This window comes from Chiloscyllium plagiosum, unplaced genomic scaffold (genome assembly GCF_037043375.1).
Source record: "Chiloscyllium plagiosum isolate Xiang-an unplaced genomic scaffold, Cpla_swu_hap1 HiC_scaffold_10, whole genome shotgun sequence".
In the NCBI taxonomy this organism is placed as follows: domain Eukaryota; kingdom Metazoa; phylum Chordata; class Chondrichthyes; order Orectolobiformes; family Hemiscylliidae; genus Chiloscyllium; species Chiloscyllium plagiosum.
In genome coordinates this window covers 79,197,026-79,211,657 of record NW_028270148.1, presented here as the reverse complement: position 1 = coordinate 79,211,657, position 14,632 = coordinate 79,197,026, and the positions used below count along the sequence as shown (strand labels likewise).

The following is a 14,632-nucleotide window of genomic DNA, read 5'->3' as shown; positions in this document are numbered from 1 at the left end:
AATTTATTGTGAATAAGTGTGAGCCCAGTCATTTTTGTTCGAAGAAAAGAAAGGAAATGTATTGTCTAAATAGAGAAACTGCAGAGTGCTTCAGTGCAGAGGGGTCTGGATGTCCTCATGCATGATTCTCAGAAAACTAGCATGTCGTTACTGCAGGTAACAAGGAAGGCAAATGAAATTTTAGCATTAATTACTAACGGTACAAAATATAAAAATAGATAATTGTTGCAGCAACTGTACAAGGTTTTAGTCAAACTGCACCTGGAATATTACATGCAGTTTGGTCCCCTTCCTGAGGAGGGATGTTGTTGTATCGGAGACATTTCAAAGGAGGTTCACGAAATTGATTCCAGGTATGAGGGGTTTGTCTCGTGAAAAAACAGATTAAGCGTACACTCCCTGGGGAGGCCTGTGACCAGTGGAGTGCCACAAGGATCGGTGCTGGGTCCGCTACTTTTTGTCATTTACATCAATGATTTGGATGCGAGCATAAGAGGTACAGTTAGTAAGTTTGCAGATGACACCAAAATTGGAAGTGTAGTGGACAGCAAAGAGGGTTACCTCCGATTACAGCAGGATCTGGACCAGATGGGCCAATGGGCTGAGAAGTGGCAGATGGAGTTTAATTCAGATAAATGCGAGGTGCTGCATTTTGGGAAAGCAAATCTTAGCAAGACTTATACACTTAATGGTAAGGTCTTAGGGAGTGCAGGTTCATAGCTCCTTGAAAGTGGAGTCGCAGTTAAATAGGATAGTGAAGAAGGCGTTTGGTATGCTTTCCTTTGTTGGTCAGAGTATTGAGTACAGGAGTTGGGAGGTCATGTTGCGGCTGTACAGGACGTTGGTTAGGCCACTGTTGGAATATTGTGTGCAATTCTGGTCTCCTTCCTATCAGAAAGATGTTGTGAAACTTGAAAGGGTTCAGAAAAGATTTACAAGGATGTTGCCAGGGTTGGAGGATTTGAGCTATAGGGAGAGGCTGAACAGACTGGGGCTGTTTTCCCTGGCGTGTCGGAGGCTGAGGGGTGACCTTAGAGGTTTACAAAATTATGAGGGGCATGGGTAGGATAAATAAAGTCTTTTTCCTGGGGTGAGGGAGTCCAGAACTAAAGGGCATAAGTTTAAGGTGAGAGGGGAAAGATATAAAAGAGACCTAAGGGGCAACTTTTTCACGTAGAGGATGGTACGTGTATGGAATAAGCTGCCAGAGGATGTGGTGGAGGCTGGTACAATTGCAACATTTAAGAGGCATTTGGATGGGTATATAAATAGGAAGGGTTTGGAGGGATATGGGCCGTGTGCTGACAGGTGGGACTAGATTGGGTTGGAATATCTGGTCGGCATGGACAGGTTGGACCGAAGGATCTGTTTCCATGCTGTACATCTCTATGACTCTATGTAATTGGAGGAGATAAGCCATGAAAGAGAAAGGATAAAGTAGAAAGGATATTTTCTCATGGGGCAATCTGGAAAAAGAGATCATGGTTTTAGGAGAAGTGATAGCAGATTTAAAACCAAAATAAGAAATTAATTCTCTCAAAAGGTTGTAAATCTATGGAATTCATTACCTCAGAATTCGGTGGATGTTGGGACATTAAAAGTAAGGAGGAAGTAGACAGATTTTTAATTTCACAACACCAGGTTATAGTCCAACAGGTTTAATTGGAAGCACCAGCTTTCGGAGCATCGCTCCTTCATCAGGTGATTGTCACCTGATGAAGGAGCTGCGCTCCGAAAGCTACTGCCTCCAAGTAAACTTGTTAGACTTTAACCTGGTGTTGTCATTTTTAACTTTGTACACCCCAGTCCAACACCAGCATCTCCAAATCAAGATTTTTAATTAGTCATGTGTTAAAGGGTTATGGAGAGCAGGCAGGAAAATGGAAGGGTTAATGCCGAGATGGGATCAGCCATGATCGTATCAAATGGTAGAACAGACTTATAAGGGGCTGAGTTGTCTTCTTTTGCTCCTAGTTCTTATCTAATGCCAGTCCCCGCTGTTCTGTGCATGACATACTCAGTCAAACCAGTGTCTACCTGTGTGGACTGAGTTTAATAAGATGCATCATCAAAAAGTGTGGTGCTGGAAAAGCACAGCAGGTAAGGCAGCATCTGACCAGCAGAAGGATCGATGTTTCGGGCATAAGCCCTTCAGAATGATTCCTGGTGAAGGGCATTGCCCGAAACATTGACTCGCCTGCTCCTTGGATGCTTTCTAGTCTTGATAAGTGCAAGACAAAAAAAATTGACTTAATTTATTTGGTGATTTGTTCCAACTGGGAAGTTTGCAGTGTTTCTCTTCTTTAATCTTCCCATTCTCAAAGCTCATGTTCAGTTTGCATAATGTTGATTGTCAGTTTTGCTGTTTTTTAGGAGTTCCAGGCAAAGCCAGAAAAGGACTACAAAAGGCAGTCAAAAGACTGGTGCAAGCCACAGCCAAGATTTTCTCATTGCCCCTGGATGGTTAGTAAATATTTCCATTATTGAGACAGAGTTGAAATACATGGCAAGCTTTTAGCCTTTTAAAATATGTAATAATTATAATTGAATAAATTGAACTAAGTGGTGAAACATTGAGGTAGCATTTTTGCACCATAGAGTTGCAATTATATTAGTACAGCAAATTGAAGTCACCATATGTCGGTGGGCTAAAGTGCAGAGGCCGTATAGAATGGGCACTCTGCATGGTTAACTGGTGTATTTGTTTTTTTTCACTCACAAATGTGCAAAATGGTGAGATTGTGATCTTAAAAATGAATGGCAATTAGCGTGGACAATCTGTAAAATTGGGTTGGATCTCCCCCTAATGCTGGATGCAAATTTTATAAGAAGCAGTTGGGAAGTCACAATGAGACATCACACACTTTCTTTAAATCAGCAAGTAACAGGCATTTAGGCCAGTCAAAGAGATAATAAACCACAATTTTGAATTTATTGGTAAGCATGCACGGAACACACAACGTTAAAGCCTTGGCAGCTTTTAAAAAGTGACAGCTGGTGACACCTGTTGTCATTGTTGAACTTGACAGCTGAGGAATGAGTCTTCATTCTTGCAGTCGTTGTAGGAGTTGGACAGTTGTTGATTTATGATACAGGTCCCAATGATAACATTATGCGTTTGGCAATGTAGAGAGGGGAGTCTGGGGGCTTGTGAGTTGGTCAACAATGCAGTAACAACTAGCAGCACATGCTGGTCAGGCCAATAGTACCTAAATGCCATGGACATTGTTCAGAAGGAACGTCAAGTGAGCAGGGCAACCTGAGAGGGGAGAGTTGTGTATATACTGAATAGGACAACAGAAATCTTTTGTTTACCTGCATAGGAAGCCACAGAAGAACCCAAAGCAGACTGCGAGCAAGCAGAAATGTGGAGTGAAAAGTAACCTGTAGCCAGTGTAGACAGCCAATGAATGAGCTACATGCAGATGTCAAATCATCTGCGTAGCCAAAGATTGTGGCTCTCCTTCTGACTGATCTTTGTGGTATAGTAATGGAGGATACTATGGCTGTACTGGTTGTTGTCCGAGGTCACCAATCATAGAAACTAGGAGCAGGAGTGCACCAGTCGGTCCTTCACACTTGCTCTGTCATTCAGTATGATCATAGCTGTCTCTGTGCCATATTCCTGCTTTTTCCCTATAACGCTTGATGCTTTTAAAATCTCAAAATATTCTTTAGATGAATATTGTGACAATGTTGTCACTTTAAGAGGTTATTTTGCCCTAGCTTCTTTTGAAGAGAGGTTGTAAGGCAGAATTGGCTACTGGAGACAATTTCAGTAAATAGCTTGGAAGGACTTGGATTTGTTTTAACAGCCTGAAAGGGTGTAGCCAGCTCTCTCAGATCCATATTTCTGGTTTCAGTAACATCAGAGGATATTAGGATTTCAAAAAGTTGGAAGCCTCTATGTATGTGCCTGAGCTGCGACTTTCTCTGAATTTTCTTTTTATGTTGTTTCCTCCCGGATTGGAGAACTGTATGTGAGAATCTGTGTCTGAATTTGCCTTTTTGACAAGCGGTGTGTTAATGAAAGGTCTTCAGATTGGAACAGTTAATTAGTAATAGTTATTGTATTGAGCATTCGGTTAAGCTTTCAAATAGTCTAAATTCTACTTTCTTTTGTCCATTTTTTAACTATTGTGTTTCCATACATTGTGTTTTGCTTAACGTCAAGTAGTTTGGCCAGTCACATTGCATCTGGAACATCACATTTCATATCTATCTTTAAAATAAGAGAAAGGTAGGGTCCAGGCTACCCCTTTAAACTATTTTGAGGTCTGGTCTGATCCATAACAAATTGGGGGGCCTGTTAGGATCAGTAATTCCAAGTTGTGTTTAGGATTGTTGGACTTAAAGGCTTTCAGAATTATCAGAAATCAGTAATTCCTGATAAAAGGGCTCCTGCCCAAAACATTGAGTTTCCTACTCCTCAGATGCTGCCTGACCTGCTGTGCATTTCCAGCACCACTCTAATCTTGACTCTAATCTCCAGCATCTGCAGTCCTTCCTTTCGCTGAATTAGAGAGGAAAGTCGACTTAGTGAAGAGGATAGTAGATGAGCAAACTAATTGTAGCCAAAGGCTTGGTGGGAATCTGTCTAAATATGTCTAAACATTCCCTACATTCGATGAGCAGGATGTAGAAGCCTTTTTCATTTGATTTGAGAAAGTGGCTAAGCAAATGAAGTGGCCAGTGAACTTGGTAGAACTCGTGAAGTATTTGCATCACTATCAGAGGAGGTATCTGGGGAGTATGAAGAGGTGAAATATGCTACCTTAAGTACATATGAGCTTGTGCCAGAAGCCTAAAGACAATGTTTCAGGAATCTAAGGAGGGACCCTGGTCCAACATACGTTGAGTTGAAATGATCAAAAAAAAGTAATTTTGGTAGGTGTAGTAGGGCATTGAAAATAAGTCAAACTTACAATAATCATCTGATATGATTATTTTGGAGGAGTTCAAAAATTCACTTCCTGTAGTACTGAGAGCATGTATGGAAAAGCAGACAGTTAAAACTGTAAGCTGAAGCAGCTGGAATGGCCAGTGATTGAGTTGGTTCATAAATCAAACTTTGGCTTCTGATATCAATTTCAATTTGTGAGGGATAGAAATTGGAGAAAACAGAAATCCTTGGGTGGTAGCAGACAATGAAGATTGTTTATCATAGGAAACCCATGACTGGGGAAAGTGAAGTAAAAAAGATCAGGTGTTTTCACTGCTAAAAAGCTGCACCAGAATTTGCAACCTGGTCAGGGGTTGTTTGAGAAGAAAGTGTTAATTGATTGCATTGGACCCCTTCTTAAAACAAAATGTGGGAATCATTATTTGTTCACAAAAATGGAAGTGTCCACCTTATTTCCAGAGTCCATTTCATTACAGAATATCAAAGGACCTACTCAATTTTATTTTTACTAGATATGGACTACCCGCAGAGACATAATTGGATCAAGGGTCAAATTTTACATTAAAATTATTCAGGGAAGTTATAGATAGCATAAAATAGATAGTTATAGATAGGAATAAAACAATTCAAATCCACTACATACCATCCAGGATCATTGGGAGCATTACAGTGGTGACATCACATTTTAAAGACCAAGTTGAAAATTTATAGTTAAGATTATGCAGAGGATTGGCACAAAGGTATTCCATTTGTACATTTTGCAATTAGGAATGCACCAAATGAATCTATCAAAGTTATCCATTTGGGCATGAGGTGAGCAGACCACTGAAATTAATTAAGGAGTAAACAATGAGACAGAGTTCAGAGACCACATATTTCGACAATGTCAAATTTTAGGAAAAGATTAAATAGAGTGGGTGAGTTGACTAAACAGCATTTAAAAGTAGCACAGCATGTGATGAAACAGGAATCAGACAAGAAATGAAAAAATTCCAATTTTACAAGTGGAAACAAAATGTTAGTGTTACTTGCAGTGATGTGAACCTTTATAAGCAAGGTTTAATGAACCTTATCAAATCAAAAGAAGATCCAGTGAAGTGAATTCTTTGATAAGAACACTAGGTAGAAAGAAATCTGACAGTGTATCATATGAATATGCTGAAAAGGTACCTTGAAGGAAGGAAAGCAAAGGAGAATATGTTATTGGTTACAACATAGTGAAGAAACAAGTAGAGAATTCTGAATTGGACATTCCTCACTTCAAATCGGGCAATGGTAAGTTCTCAAAAATTGGAGTAAATTATTGAGTTACCTTCCAGAGGAAAATTGAAATGATCTGAAAGAGTTATTACTACCACATGGGGAGATATGTGGAAATAAGCTGGGAAGTACTAAACAAATTACACATTTGTGTAATGTGGGTGGACTCTCCCTCTTTATGGGCATTTAAGCGGGCATTGGATAGGTATATGGAGGATAGTGGGTTAGTATAGGTTAGGTGGGCTTGGATCGGCGCAACATCGAGGGCCAAAGGGCCTGTACTGCGCTGTATTCTTCTATGTTCTATGTTCTATGATATAGAAATAGGAAATAGTATTCTAATTAAGCAATATCCTTATAGACTTAACCTTCTAAAGTTGGCACAAGTTCAAACAGAGATTGAATGCATGTTTAAAGACAACATAATTGAAGTGAGTTGCAGTGACTGGAGCTTGCCCATAGTAATAGTGTCAAAATCAGATGGTGCTCAATGATTATGTGTGGGTTATGACAAAGTCAGTGTAGTTACAAAGTTTATTTCATATCCTATTCCACGTTGGAAGACTATATTTAGAAGGTGAGGCAAACAGCTTATATTTCTAAGTTGAACTTACTCAGACGATACTGGGAGATACCTTTACCCGAAAGAGCAAAGACAATTAAATGACATCAAATGGCCTATACCAATTTAAAGTCATGCCATTTGGTTTGAAAATTCCAGACTGTTTAGATGGAGCTTATTAATGCAGCTATTCAATTCGAAAATTATACATGTGGCAGGATGAGAAAATGTAATTGCCGATGCGTTGTCGTGGCTTTGATGACGTGGCCTTCAGTGGCATGAGTAGAATGACCAAAATACTATATAGTAATGAATGTTGCATGCTAAGAGTCAATGTTATGTAGATGGATTGTAGTGTACTAATAGAGTAAGACTAAGGATTTTAAATATGAATCCATCTTTGTATATTGATGTTTTATTTTAAGCAGGAGTTGTGATGATGCTGTCACTTTAAGAGAATATTTTGTCCTGTTTTGTTTTCAAGAGAAGTTGTAAGGGAGTGGTACCAAAATGGCTACTGAATAACACTTAAGGAAACAGCTTGGGAGTCTTTAGCTTTTTTAACAACCTGAATGTGTGTAGCCAGCTCTCTCAAATCCAGATCTTTTCATTGACTGGTGAACACGCAGATCCTTTTGTACATTCACACATACCAATATGTTACCATTTAAATAATCTTCAGGTTTTCTGTTTTTCACGCCAGAGCATGTAACTACATAATCACATTATATTTCATTTGCCATGTGTTTGCTCACTGACTCAACTTGTCTAAATTACACAGAAGCCTTGTTGCATCTTCCTCACAACTCCTAATCCTGTCCAGTTTTGGGCTGTCAGCAAACTTAGATGTGTTACATTTAGCTACCTCATTCTCAAACACTTCCCAATCAATTTGTTAACTATGATTTGCCTTTCATATGTCCGAAACGTCGATTCTCCTGCTCCTTGGATGCTGCCTGACCTGCTGCGCTTTTCCAGCAACACATTTTCAGCTCTGATCTCCAGCATCTGCAGTCCTCACTTTCTCCTCATAAATTAAAACCATGCTTGCTTTATCCAATCATGTCTATACTTTCTGAATGTTCTGTTATCACGTCTTTTGTGATCCTAACATTTTCTCCATGACTGAAGTTTGGGTAACAGGTCTGTAATACTGTTTTTTTTTCCTCTCCCTCCCTTTTTATGTGATGGGATTACATTTGCCACCCTCAAATTTGTAGGAACTCCTCCAGAATTCTAAAGAATTTTGGAAGATGACCACCTATATATCCAGTAATTCCTCGGCCACTTCCTTTAGTAGTCTGAGATGCACATTATCAGACTCTGGTGACTTGTCAGCCTTTAACCCTATTAATTTCCCAGTCCCATTGCCTTACTGGTACTGATAGCTTTTAATTCTGCATTCTGATTGGACTCTTAGTTCCACAACATTTCTGCGAGGTTATTTGTGTTCTCCTCTGTGAAGGCAGAACCAAAATACTGTTCAGTTGTTTTGCCATTTATTTGTTCCACAAAATAATTTCCCTGGCTTCTGAATGTAAAAGACCTACATTTATCTTTACTCATCCTTGAAAGAGTCTTATTAGAGGGCAGAATTGAAGAGTATTTAATGACATGAGCAGTGGGTCTTCATTCTTTATTTGTCGAGTTGGATTTGTATTACGTATGTCATATGCCTCTGTTATACCTATGTCTCAACATCCTTCAAATGGTCTCTCATGTGTCTCAGGGTGCTAGGCATCTGATTCCTCACCTTCCTCATTAGAGGTCGACCTGAGGCTTCCTTCATCTACAGCGTGGCATGTAGCTTTCTTTTGACTTAGGTTTCCTCACAGGTGTCTGGTGGATGTGCATTGTCAGCATCCTTTAGGTCAAATGGGAGGGTGGGTGAGAGGACTATAAAATTCTGTGGCATCTGAGAGTGATAGAGAATATTGAGACGACGGGCTGATCTGTCAGGGTGTGATCACAAACGCACACTGTCTGTAAGACTTTACGTCTGGTGCATGGTGAAAAGTAATGGTGCTAAACCTGTTTTGACTACGTCCATTCAGTGATGCACATACAGATCAGCATTACCGAAGAAGGCATTTGTCATGACTTTGATGCAGAAATGTGCAGTTAAATGGGAAATGCCACAAACGTGAACTTCTGACATGAACCTGAGCTTAGAAATTTAGACCAAGTGACTGTACTGCCAAATGTAATAACTGCTCCAGAATCTACAGCATTTTGGAAGATGATCACCAATGCATCTAATATTGCCCAGGCCACATACTTTCATACTCTGAGCATACTCTTTCATACATTGTTCTCTGCACCACTTATACTGGAATAGGTTGCTGATCTAGCTGCTGTGATGATGAGGTTAGCCTGAGGTCTGAGGGAGAGAACTCAAACTAATAGCAGTCCCCTAATCATGAACATTGTAACACCCATGGAAGAGATGACTGGTGCTGCCTGGTTTCATGGTGGTTGCTCTACCACAGACAGCGAGGCCTTTTGCAGTCAGGAGAGCTACCACATTATGGTCACAAAAGAAATCTCAAGGTGTGCTTGAGAAAGAGCATTCTTATATCTCCAATGTGTTTTCATTGTTGGATCTATAGATCCCTGTCTGACAAAGCATGAAGTAGCCTGAGGTCTGAAGGGTTCTGGACAGGAGCAGGAGCTTTACCTGTCATCATGGCAACTTGAGTCATTGGTGTTACCAACAGCAGGGCTAAAGAGCTGAAATCTTCTCCCCTGTAAGGCGCACTTGTGCCTCCATGTCGACTTGAGGATTAGATTGAAACTCCACATGCCCCTCTGACTCTGTTATTCATTCCTTTAGCTTTTCAGCAAGATGATAGCAGGTCTGCACTTCTCGCCAGCATCCACTAAATGGCTTACTAGATATGATTCTCCAGGTGAATTGTCATTATCATGATGAAGGAGGCTATACCACTGATGAGAGGGAAATTGTAGCAGTCATTGCCTAAATTTACGCCCATACTTTCCAAGCCTGGGCACATATATTTTCGAGAAGCTTTTTCTTCATGCACCTCATTCTGGACCTCCAGTATCTGGACATAGAATCATAGAGATGTAAAGCATGGAAACAGACCCTTCGGTCCAACCTGTCCATGCCGACCAGATATCCCAACCCAATCTTGTCCCACCTGCCAGCACCCGGCCCATATCCCTCCAAACCCTTCCTATTCATATACCCATCCAAATGCCTCTTAAATGTTGCAATTGTACCAGCCTCCACCCTTCCTCTGGCAGCTCACTCCATACACGTACCACCTTCTGCGTGAAAAAGTTGTCCCTCAGGACTCTTTTTCATATCTTTCCCCTCTCAAACTAAACCAATGCCCTCTAGTTCTGGACTCCCTGACCCCAAGGAAAAGACTTTGTCTATTTATCCTATCCTATCCATGTCCCTCATAATTTTGTAAACCTCTATAAGGTCATCCCTCAGCCTCTGACACTTCAGGGAAAACAGCCCCAGCCTGTTCAGCCTCTCCCTGAAGCTCAAATCCTCTAACCCTGGCAACCTCCTCGTAAATCCTTTCTGAACCCTTTCAAGTTTCACAACATCTTTCCGATAGGAAGGTGACCAGAATTGCACGCAATATTCCAAGAGTGACCTAACCCATGCCCTGTACAGCCGCAACATGACCTCCCAACTCCTGTACTCGGTACTCTGGCCAATAGAGGAAAGCATACAAAACGCCGCCTTCACTATCCTATCTACCTGCAACTCCACTTTCAAGGAGCTATGAACCTGCACTCCAAGGTCTCTTTGTTCAGCAACACACCCTAGGAACTTACCATTAAATGTAGAAGTCCTGCTAAGATTTGCTTTCCCAAAATGCAGCACCTCGCATTTATCTGAATTAAACTCCATCTGCCACTTCTCAGCCCATTGGCCCATCTGGTCCAGATCCTGTTGTAATCTGAGGAAACCCTCTTCGCCGTCCACTAAACCTGCAATTTTGGTGTCATCTGCTAACTTACCAACTGTACCTCTTATGCTCGCATTGAAATCATTTATGTAAATGACAAAAAGTAAAGGGCCCAGCACCGATCCTTGTGGCATTCCACTGGTCACAGGCCTCTAGTCTGAAAAACAGCCCTCCACCACCACCCTCCGTCTTCTACATTTGAGCCAGTTCTATATCCAAATGGCTACTTCTCCCTGTATTCCATGAGATCTAACCTTGCTAATCAGTCTCCCATGGGGAACCTTGTCAAACGCCTTACTGAAGTCCATATGGATCACATCTACTGCTCTGCCCTCATCAATCTTCTTTGTTACTTCTTCAAATAACTCAATCAAATTTGTGAGACATGTTTTCCCACGCACAAAGCCATGTTGACTATCCCGAATCAGTCCTTGCCTTTCCAAATTCATGTACATCCTCTTCCTCAGGATTCCCTCCAACAACTTGCTCAACGCTGAGGTCAGGCTCACCGGTCTATAGTTCCCTGGCTTGTCTTTATCACCCTTCTTAAACAGTGGCACCACGTTTGCCAAACTCCAGTCTTCCGGCATCTCACCTGTGTCTATCGATGATACAAATATCTCAGCAAGAGGCCCAGCAATCACTTCTCGAGCTTCCCACAGAGTTCTCGGGTACACCTGATCAGGTCCTGGGGATTTATCCACCTTTAACCATTTGAAGACATCCAGCACTTCCTCCTCTGTATATCGGGACATTTTGCAAGATGTCACCATCGATTTCCCTACAGTCTATGTCTTCCATATCTTTTTCCAACGTAAATACTGATGCAAAATATTCATTTAATATCTTCCCCATTTTCTGTGGCTCCACACAAAGGCCGCCTTGCTGATCTTAGAGGGGCCCTATTCTCTCCCTAGTTACCCTTTGTCCTTAATCTATTTGTAAAAACACTTTGGATTCTCCTTAATTCTATTTGCCAAAGCTATCTCATGTCCGCGTTTTGCCCTCCTGATTTCCCTCTTAAGTATACTCCAAATTCCTTTATACGCTTCTAAGGATTCACTCGATCTATCCTGTCTATACCTGACATATGCTTCCATCTTTTTCTGAACCAAATCCTCAATTTCTTTAGTCAGCCAGCATTCCCTATAACTATCAGCCTTCCCTTTCAACCATGACTGGAAGTTACAGCCTGGAATCTCATCGCGGTGTTCAGGGTGGTTTACGTACAGAATAACAGATAGCCTGGAGTGAGTTACAGCCTGGAATCTAATCGCAGGGTTCAGGGTGGGTTATATACAGAACAACAGATAGCCCAGAGTGAGTTACAGCCTGGAATCGAATCGAGGGGTTCAGGGTGGGTTATATACAGAATAACAGATAGCCCAGAGTGAGTTACAGATTGGAATCGAATCGAAGGGTTCAACGTGGTTTACAGACAGAATAACAGATAACAAGGAGTGAGTCACAAAATCACGGAGTCATACAGTCATAGAGATGTACAGCATGGAAACAGACCCTTTGATCCAATCCGACCATGCCGACCAGATATCCTAACCTACTCTAGACTATTTTTCAAGCACTTGGCCCAAATCCCTCCAAACCTTCCCATTCATATACCCATCGAGCTGCATTTTAAATGTTGCAATTGTACCAGCCTCCACCACTTCCTCTGACAGTTCATTCCATTCATGTACCACCCTCTGAGTGAACAAGTTGCCCCTTCAGTCTCTTTCATATCTTTCCCCTCTCACACTAAACCTGTGCCCTCTAGTTCTGGACTCCCCCACCCCAAGGAAAAGACTTTGTCTATTTATCCTATCCATGCCAGTCATGATTTTATAAACCTTGATAAAGTCACCTCTCAGCCTCTGATGTTCCAGGGAAAGCAGCCCCAGCCTATTCAGCCTCTCCCTGTAGCTCAAGTCCCCTAACCCTGGCAACCTCCTTGTAAATCTTTTCTGAACCCTTTCACGTTTCACAACATCCTTCCGATAGGAAGGAGACCAGAATTGCACGCCATCTTCCAACAGTGGCCTAACCCATGTCCAGTCCAGCCGCAACATGACCTCTCAATGCCTATACTCAAAACTCTGACCAATAAAGGAAAGCATACCAAACGCTGCCTTCATTTTCTTATCCACCTGCCCCTCTACTCTCACGGAGCGACAAACCTGCACTTCAAAGTCTCTTTGTTCAGCAACTCTCCCTCGGAACTGACCATTAAGTGTGTAAGTCCTGCTCAAATTTGCTTTCCCAAAATGCAGCACCTCGTGTTTATCGAAGTGGAATAGAATTGAAGGTTTTGGGGTGTTTTTGAAACATGCCAGTCACACATACATGGAAGTGAGTTACATGTTGGAATCTAAACGAGAGGGTTCTGGGTGATTCATATAATGCCGACAATGGGGAGAGAAGCCCCTCAGCCCAACAAGACCCCAATGACCGTCAGAAGAATACCCATCCAGACCCATTTCCCCACATTTACCCCTGACTAATGCAACTCACCTACCCCACGCATTCCCCCCCCCACGCATTCCCCCCCCCCACGCATTCCCCCCCCCACGCATTCCCCCCCCCCACGCATTCCCCCCCCCACGCATTCCCCCCCCCCACGCATTCCCCCCCCCACGCATTCCCCCCCCACGCATTCCCCCCCCACGCATTCCCCCCCCCACGCATTCCCCCCCCCACGCATTCCCCCCCCCACGCATTCCCCCCCCCACGCATTCCCCCCCCCACGCATTCCCCCCCCCCACGCATTCCCCCCCCCCACGCATTCCCCCCCCCACGCATTCCCCCCCCCACGCATTCCCCCCCCCACGCATTCCCCCCCCCACGCATTCCCCCCCCCACGCATTCCCCCCCCCACGCATTCCCCCCCCCACGCATTCCCCCCCCCACGCATTCCCCCCCCCACGCATTCCCCCCCCCACGCATTCCCCCCCCCACGCATTCCCCCCCCCACGCATTCCCCCCCCACGCATTCCCCCCCCCACGCATTCCCCCCCCCACGCATTCCCCCCCCCACGCATTCCCCCCCCCCACGCATTCCCCCCCCCACGCATTCCCCCCCCCACGCATTCCCCCCCCCACGCATTCCCCCCCCCACGCATTCCCCCCCCCACGCATTCCCCCCCCCACGCATTCCCCCCCCCACGCATTCCCCCCCCCACGCATTCCCCCCCCCACGCATTCCCCCCCCCACGCATTCCCCCCCCCACGCATTCCCCCCCCCACGCATTCCCCCCCCCACGCATTCCCCCCCCCACGCATTCCCCCCCCCACGCATTCCCCCCCCCCACGCATTCCCCCCCCCCACGCATTTCCCCCCCCCCACGCATTCCCCCCCCCACGCATTCCCCCCCCCCACGCATTCCCCCCCCCACGCATTCCCCCCCCCACGCATTCCCCCCCCCACGCATTCCCCCCCCCACGCATTCCCCCCCCCACGCATTCCCCCCCCCACGCATTCCCCCCCCCACGCATTCCCCCCCCCACGCATTCCCCCCCCCCCCACGCATTCCCCCCCCCACGCATTCCCCCCCCACGCATTCCCCCCCCCCACGCATTCCCCCCCCACGCATTCCCCCCCCACGCATTCCCCCCCCACGCATTCCCCCCCCCACGCATTCCCCCCCCCACGCATTCCCCCCCCCACGCATTCCCCCCCCCACGCATTCCCCCCCCCACGCATTCCCCCCCCCACGCATTCCCCCCCCCACGCATTCCCCCCCCACGCATTCCCCCCCCACGCATTCCCCCCCCCCACGCATTCCCCCCCCCACGCATTCCCCCCCCCACGCATTCCCCCCCACGCATTCCCCCCCCCACGCATTCCCCCCCCCACGCATTCCCCCCCCCACGCATTCCCCCCCCCCACGCATTCCCCCCCCCCACGCATTCCCCCCCCCACGCATTTCCCCCCCCACGCATTCCCCCCCACGCATTCCCCCC

The 14,632-nt window shown here is 44.9% G+C and overlaps 1 protein-coding gene across 12 annotated transcripts in view; it reads left to right on the top strand.

Annotated features, from left to right (window-relative positions):
• serac1 (serine active site containing 1) overlaps nucleotides 1-14,632 on the top strand; it is a 178,187-nt gene that overhangs the window by 27,270 nt on the left and 136,285 nt on the right. For all 12 annotated transcript variants that reach the window (XR_015758475.1, XR_015758479.1, XR_015758478.1 and 9 more), the window contains exon 4: nucleotides 2,374-2,463. Coding sequence is in view for 8 of the 12 variants with exons in the window: in XM_087991483.1 (XP_087847609.1) it covers nucleotides 2,374-2,463 (90 nt within the window). In the remaining 4 variants the exon portion in view is untranslated. The remainder of the gene's footprint in view (nucleotides 1-2,373; nucleotides 2,464-14,632) is intronic.